General features: G+C 40.3%; 1 protein-coding gene across 1 annotated transcript in view; it reads right to left on the bottom strand.

Annotated features, from left to right (window-relative positions):
- Atrn (attractin) overlaps nucleotides 1–7,021 on the bottom strand; it is a 132,830-nt gene that overhangs the window by 33,852 nt on the left and 91,957 nt on the right. Inside the window, exons 23-24 of the mRNA XM_021194966.2 lie at nucleotides 3,836–3,914; nucleotides 2,086–2,243 (exon numbers count right to left, since the gene is read on the bottom strand). Of these exons, the coding sequence (XP_021050625.1) occupies nucleotides 2,086–2,243; nucleotides 3,836–3,914 (237 nt within the window). The remainder of the gene's footprint in view (nucleotides 1–2,085; nucleotides 2,244–3,835; nucleotides 3,915–7,021) is intronic.

Genomic DNA, 7,021 nt, shown 5'->3' with positions numbered 1-7,021 from the left:
CACACACACACACACACATTTTGGATTAGTTTAACCTAGCCTTGATATCAAAACCTATCAAGGATAGATAAGGAAAATTACTGGATATTCACTTAGATATAAAATCAAACAGATATTAGCAAGCTGAATCCACTGAACTAAGTGAACTAAGGAAATGCATCATCACAAACTGAATTTATAGAGGATTCCAATAGGCCTCACCTGTGTGTGTAACAGGGAGAAAAGTCCTCATATTCCCTGAGGAGGGACATGCAGGATGTTGGGGATAAGCTAATAAGAATGACCATACACTGAGCACAAGAAGTTTGTGAACATCCAGGTAGGTGTCAAGACAGCAAGAATACTAGTGTGACTTTCCATGGGAGCCAGACTGGAGAAGTACCAATTCACATCAGTAGGATTAAGTCACCCAGGAATCTCTGTGGAATGAAGCAGGAAGATGACCAAGGCCAGAACTGTAGACATCCCAGTGTTTAACAAAGTTAATTCCCAAAATGGATGACCAGAAAATAGGAAAGGAAAGCAGAAACAAGGCGGTGTCTCACATGGGTTATATGTGACAGGATGTTTCCCAGGTAAAGGAAGCAGCTACACTGCAGGATGTAGGATGATGGATGAACAGTCAAGAACAGAAGAGTAGAGCACGGCCTTTGCCTAAAAGGTTGGCAGAGGAAGGCAACTGTTCCCGAGCAGAGGGAGAAGAAGGGAAGAAAACAGGCCTGGGGATCTTCCAGACAGGGAAGGGCGCTGTGGAGAAAACAACCTAAGTCCTGTCTTCAGTCAGGGTCCCATTAAGACATACCTGCAAGACCTAGGTTCCAAACCCATGCTAGTACAAACTTGCTTCTGAGTTGATTGGGTGAAAACACAAAAGACCCTGTCAAGTAGCTATACTTCCTTGACAGCACATTCACCCAAAATGAAGTAAGGACCACAAAATATTGAGGCAAGGACCCAAGAGAACATGATTATAAAACATCCAATTGAAGAGCAGGCTGATAACACCAGAGGTCATAGCAGGAAGACCAGTCCTTGTGCCTACCCTTCAGGTCACATGCACAGAGAATCTGCAAACTGGAGAGCCTCCATGAACCACGCACAGGCCAAGAATCCACCCTTGTCTGTGCAACAGTAAAGCTCTGTGTTTACACAGTACCTCATACTGCCTGCTGCTTCCTCTATGGACTCCACATTATAACCACCATACCACTTTGACATCTTATGTGTTATTTTTATACTTTATTGGTTACAAACATGTACTTGTTTTATTTATACTCAATTTCATAATTAAAACTGTGTATTTCTAAAGGCTTTTACATAGCAAGTACTCAAAAAATAAACACATAACTATATGCCAATCAATTTGATTTCCTTCCTTCCTTCCTTCCTTCCTTCCTTCCTTCCTTCCTTCCTTCCTTCCTTCTTTCTTTCCTCCCCCCCCCCTTTTTTTTTGTTAAGGCAGGGTCTTCCTGTGGCCTCAAACTCAGGGTAATCCTCCTGCGTTGGTCTTCCACATCCTGGAATTACAAAAGTATACTACCTTGCATAGCTTCCAACTTGCTTTTAAAAGTGCTTTAAAACTTTCTTCACAAGTAATATGACACTCTCAGAATTTTTTCTCTGAGTGTGTATATGTGTGAAGGTATACATATGTGCACATGCATACAGAGGTCACAGGTCATCGGGTGTCTTCCTCAACCACTCTCTACCTTATTTTTCTTGAGACAGGGTCTCTAACTGAATCTAGAACTCACAGATCCAGCTTGGACTGGCTGGCCAGCAAGCCCCAGGGACCTTTCTGTCTCCTGCTTCCCAGTTCTGGGGTGACAGGCACACACTGCATGTCCCACTATTTATGAGAGGCTGCATGTCCTCAGGCTTATGGAGCAAGCATTCCACTTACTGAACATCTCTCCAACCTAAGAACAACACTCACCTGCTACTCACAGTCTTATGGCAAAGATCCCTCAAAGGCAAAGCAACACTGTATCTTTCAGTCACCATAGATTCCAAATGAGTGAAGTTAGTCTCCACTAAAGAGATGTCACCATCTTTATGGGAATGAAGTTAAAAAGCAGTTCTTACCTGAATTTTGATGGGCCAAGTGAAATTACTGACATAAACAAAGAAAGTAATGTTTGGATGGTTGCGAAAATCAAATTTCTCATTAGAGAAGCTATCTTTGTATTCCTTGATGTTGGTTTTTGAAACAACAGGCACCTCTTCTCCAGTCTGGGTTCCGGCTAGAAAGAAGCAAAAATGAAAATAAAGTCTTGGGAGGCGGGTATGACAGTCAGAAAGAATCTTCCCTCACTAGTATTGAGGGTAAAAGTTTACTGAGCACTTACAGTGTCAAAAGAATATAGCCTTATGAGCTTCAGTCTCTAACCCACACAACACCTTCCTATCTCCATCTACAGATTGGAAAAACTGAAGCTCCAATAAATTATTAAGTAATCTGTTTCATAGGTTCCAGAGATACAAGTGATACACAGACATACATGTAGGTAAAACAATCATACATATCAAACAGACACTGGCATTCATTTTGCACATGACACCTCAAGTCCTTTGTATTTCCACTTCACACTGTAGAGTATGCTCAAGGCTCCTGTTCAGGGACACTTACTCGCACATCACTTCCTAAGCAGAAAAGTCCTCAAGTCTTGACAGAGAAGAAGGTGCTCAAGCAGCCACTCAGGCCTTCTTTCTGCTACCCGGTACCACTGCATTCAGGCCTATACCCAGTGTAACTCCATTTCTAAATGGTCCTACCATATTTTATATACTCCATTGGCTAAGAACATGAGTAGTACAGACTCAAAAAAGCTTCTCTTTATATATGAAGGTAAACCTCAAACTCTATATAATAAGCACCTCCTTTATTTCATTTATTCTTTGCAATACTCTACAATTCAGGCATAGTTATGAGGCCCAACATATTTGTAGATGTCATGTTGTTAATATAAAAAGTTGGAATATCCCTGTACATAGTAAAGCTATTTTCACTGTATCATTTTATAAAGAAGGAAAATGGATCAGAAAGTTTAGGTAACTTGAGGGCTAGAGAGAGATGGCTCAGCAGTTAAGAGCACTGGTTGCTCTTTCAGAAGACCTGGGTTCGGTTGCCAGCACTGATATAGTAGCTCGTAATTGTAACTCGTTGAGGGTGGGGAGCTGATGTCCTCTTCTGGCCTTCTCAAGCATTGCACATACATGGTACACTTACACACATACAGGCAAAGGCAAACACACACATAAAATAAAACAAACTTAAAAAACAAAAAAAAAGAAAGCTTCAGTAACTTGTTCAACACAGTGCAGGTAAATCCAAACCTAGGTCTATCTTCAGGGCTATCAGGTTATGGAGTGGTTATTTATAGTAACTGCTACATTAGGGCCATCAGAGTTTTAGTGAGCCACTGTAAGATAAACAAGAACGGAAAAGCTGTACTTTTAGGAGTTATCCCGGAGTATGGATACCTCTACATATTAAAATCCCCTCCCTTAAAGAGTTTTCACTTCTCAAGACTCTGAGTCTCTTTAGTTTTCCCTGTGAAGCACAGACACAGAGATACTCATAGTGCTGGAAGGTGGTGGCAAAGCAGGGAGCAGCCATCCAACTAACCTGAACCAGCAACGCTGGAGGCAAGAGCTGTGACTCCTCATTCTGAGTAGCCTAAGGTCTAGAGGGAATTGTACATGCTTGTTCAAGGTGCCATGGCTACTAAGAGGCAGAGGTGAGCTCTGAACTCACTCATCCATCTTCAGAGCCTCCTTCCCCAACTCCTACACTAAACTTGCCAATCCATCCTTTCTCTAGGTGTGTCTGTACCTGGGAAGCTGGTGGCCCAGGTGATGTTGAGGTTGAAGTTTTTGGAGGCATTGATGAACATGTCCAAATCCCTGTTTTGCTGATGAAAAAAAAATACACATTAGAAAATTGTTAGTACCTTCTAGATTTTAAGATACAACAATAATCAGGTCTTACTATTCTCAAAAACATTAATTATAGACTATTCTACATCTTAAAAGAAATCCAGGCTTATGTTAAGACATGACATTTCTTGTCAATTTTCTTCAACAGGCAATAAACTGAAGTTAAATTTTCATTTGCATCCCAGAGTTGGGTAGAATCTGGTGCTTTATCAGATATCAGTTCCATGAAAAGACCCTCATCTGTTGCTCTCTGTCAAAAATAGTTAATAATAATTAAATATGTAATTAAAATAGTATAAAATAATAAATAAAAATATTTCTCTTGCTAAAATTATTCTGAGTATGGTTTCATGGCTTTGAAAACCTTGTTTCCCCTTTACAGCAATTTAAAGTGCCAGTTACATTTTGATTCTTGGTTTTAACAACTGAGTTTTACCTCCAGGGAATCTATGGAGCTGAACAGAAGAGATCATTGCTGGCTGTGCCAGGTAAACTCTAATGCTGTTTTAGTTTTCACTGAAATTTCACTAACAAATCTTTCTTGGGGCTTGTGGTGGTTTGGATGACAACGGCCTCCACAGACTCATATATCTGAATGCTTGGTCCTCAGTTGGTAGAACTACTGTTTGGGAAGGATTAGGAGGTATGGCCTTGGTGGAGGAGGTGTGTGTCCCTAGAGGGGGACTTTGAGGTTTGAAAAGCCCATGCCTTTCCCAGTTAGCTCTTTCTCTCTGTGTCTTCTAGTTGAAAATCAGATGTGAGCTCTTAGCCTCTGCTTCGGCTCCATGCCTGCCTGACTACTGCCACACTTCCTGCTATGATGGCTCATTGAATCTAAGCCACTGGAAGTGTGAACCCCAAATTAAATGCTTTCTTTTATAAGTTGCCTTAGTCATGGTGTTTTGTCATGCCAATAGAAACTTAATTAGTACAGAAACAAATAATTATTTTTGTTAAGTTAATTAGATGCTATATTGTTTCTTGAAAAAAATTATTTTATGTGTATTAGTGGTTTTGTTCACATGTATGCTGTGTGTCACTAGTACTAGAGAAAGTCAGAGAAGGGCATCAGATGCCCTGGAACTAGAAATACAGATGGTTGACAACTGTCATGAGGGTGCTGGGAATGGAACCTGGATCCTCTGTAAAAGCAGCCAGTGCTCTTAACCACTGAGTCATTTCTGTAGCCTTAGATACTATATTCTTACATTTTACAAATTAATCAAACCATGCTGGAAATGCTCATTTTAAAAGGGTATTTAAAACAGGTTAGAAAATTAAGATTTTTCTTTTTTAAAAGGTGTTATTTGATAGTTATACCACAAACCACAATGGAAACATTTACAATACCTATTTTCAAAATGTAATTTCCAAATGAGAAGTTTCTTTCACAAAGTAGGAATTGCAAGGGCTCATTTATTTATACTAGCAAGTATCTGCTGACCACTAACAACTACTTTCCATAAGAAGGACTAAAATCTTTGTCATTTTGTAAAACACACACACACACACACACACACACACACACACACACACACACACATAAACCTAGTAAGAAATCTGTCATGAAACACGCACACATAACAGTGGAATGAAGAAATGTCTAAAGATTCTCATGATCATCAGTTACCTTCTAGTAAGTATTACAAAAATTCTACAATGTTTGTTTTGTTAGAGTCCCATATAGCTCAGGCTGGTCTTCCCTTACTTATGTAGCCGAGGCTAGCCTTGAGCTGACATCTCTCACAAGTAATGGGACTACAGCGATAGCTACCATGACCGGCTATTTGTTTATTTTAAAAAATAAAATGAACACTATCAATTACACCCTGGAATACTGAGCCTTCGGTATTTGCTTATGACTAAGGCAGTAGTAAATTTCACTTGTGGTATTTTGCTATAAGCTCCTCCTAAAATCCTAAGAATCTAGCCGAGGTGCTAAGGAAATGAAACAAGCATTGGGACTGAGTTTAGATCTGAAGCCCTATGTAGAGCCAGGTGTGGCCGTGTGGACTTGCAGTCCTAGTGCTGAGGAGAAGGCAGGAAGGTCCCAGGGGTCTATCTAATCTTGCTTCCAAAACGTAAGATAGAAAGTAACAGAGAGATACATGACGGTGACCTCTGGCCTCCACTGGCATAAGCATGGACCCACATATGTATGCACATACACACCCCTCACACACAACTTATGCAGCCAATCTAACAATGCACCCACATGCCAAAGAGATGGGTTGATGGTTAAAAGCAGTTGTTGCTCTAACAGAGAACCAGGGTTCAATTCCCAGCCACCACATAGCTGATCACAACCACCTGTAGCTCCAGTTCTAGGGGATCCAATGTCCTCTCCTTACCTCTGTAGGCACCAGACACACGTATATGTAGGCAAAACATTCATAATATAAAAGAAAATAATTTTTAAAAAGTAAGGTATAGATACAGGTTTCTCTCCATAGAGTATTTAAGATCACTTTAAAGAGCTGTTCACATTTAGGGGCTAGAGAAATGGCCTAGCAGTTAAGAGCATTTACTGCTCTTGTAGAGGACCCTGGGTTGGTCCTAGCACCTATACAATGGCTCACAATGATCTGACACTCTAGTTCCAGGGATCCAACACCTATTTCTGGCCTCCACAGGCACTGCACACACATGATGCACAGGGATACAAGAAGCTAAAATATTCATACATATTAAATAAAATAAAAATAAACCTTTCAAACTGTTAACTCAAAAATTTTGCCTTCTTGTCTATCTTCTAAAAATTTTATAATTAGGAACAAATTCTTAATTTAATATCAAACAGACTATCATGAATATTATTCTAATACTTAAAAACATTCAGTAATGTTTGCCTTCTGAGTGGAAAAAAGATAAAATGTAGACTCCAAACATTCTCTTGATCCCTGAGGACCTAATGGCAGTGAAGACTGCCCGAGAGGGAGTCACTTTCTTCAGTGGTGTAGTGGCTGTAAGGTGCCTATGCTCCAGTAAGAACCTCCCACCCAGCATGCCCCTGCAGTCTGTCTCTGTCTCTGTCTCTGTCTCTGTCTCTGTCTCTGTCTCTGTCTCTCTCTCTCTCTCTCTC

Source organism: Mus pahari, chromosome 3 (assembly GCF_900095145.1).
Source record: "Mus pahari chromosome 3, PAHARI_EIJ_v1.1, whole genome shotgun sequence".
In the NCBI taxonomy this organism is placed as follows: domain Eukaryota; kingdom Metazoa; phylum Chordata; class Mammalia; order Rodentia; family Muridae; genus Mus; species Mus pahari.
The sequence above is the reverse complement of the archived record's forward strand: the minus strand, read 5'-3'. Positions and strand labels throughout refer to the sequence as shown.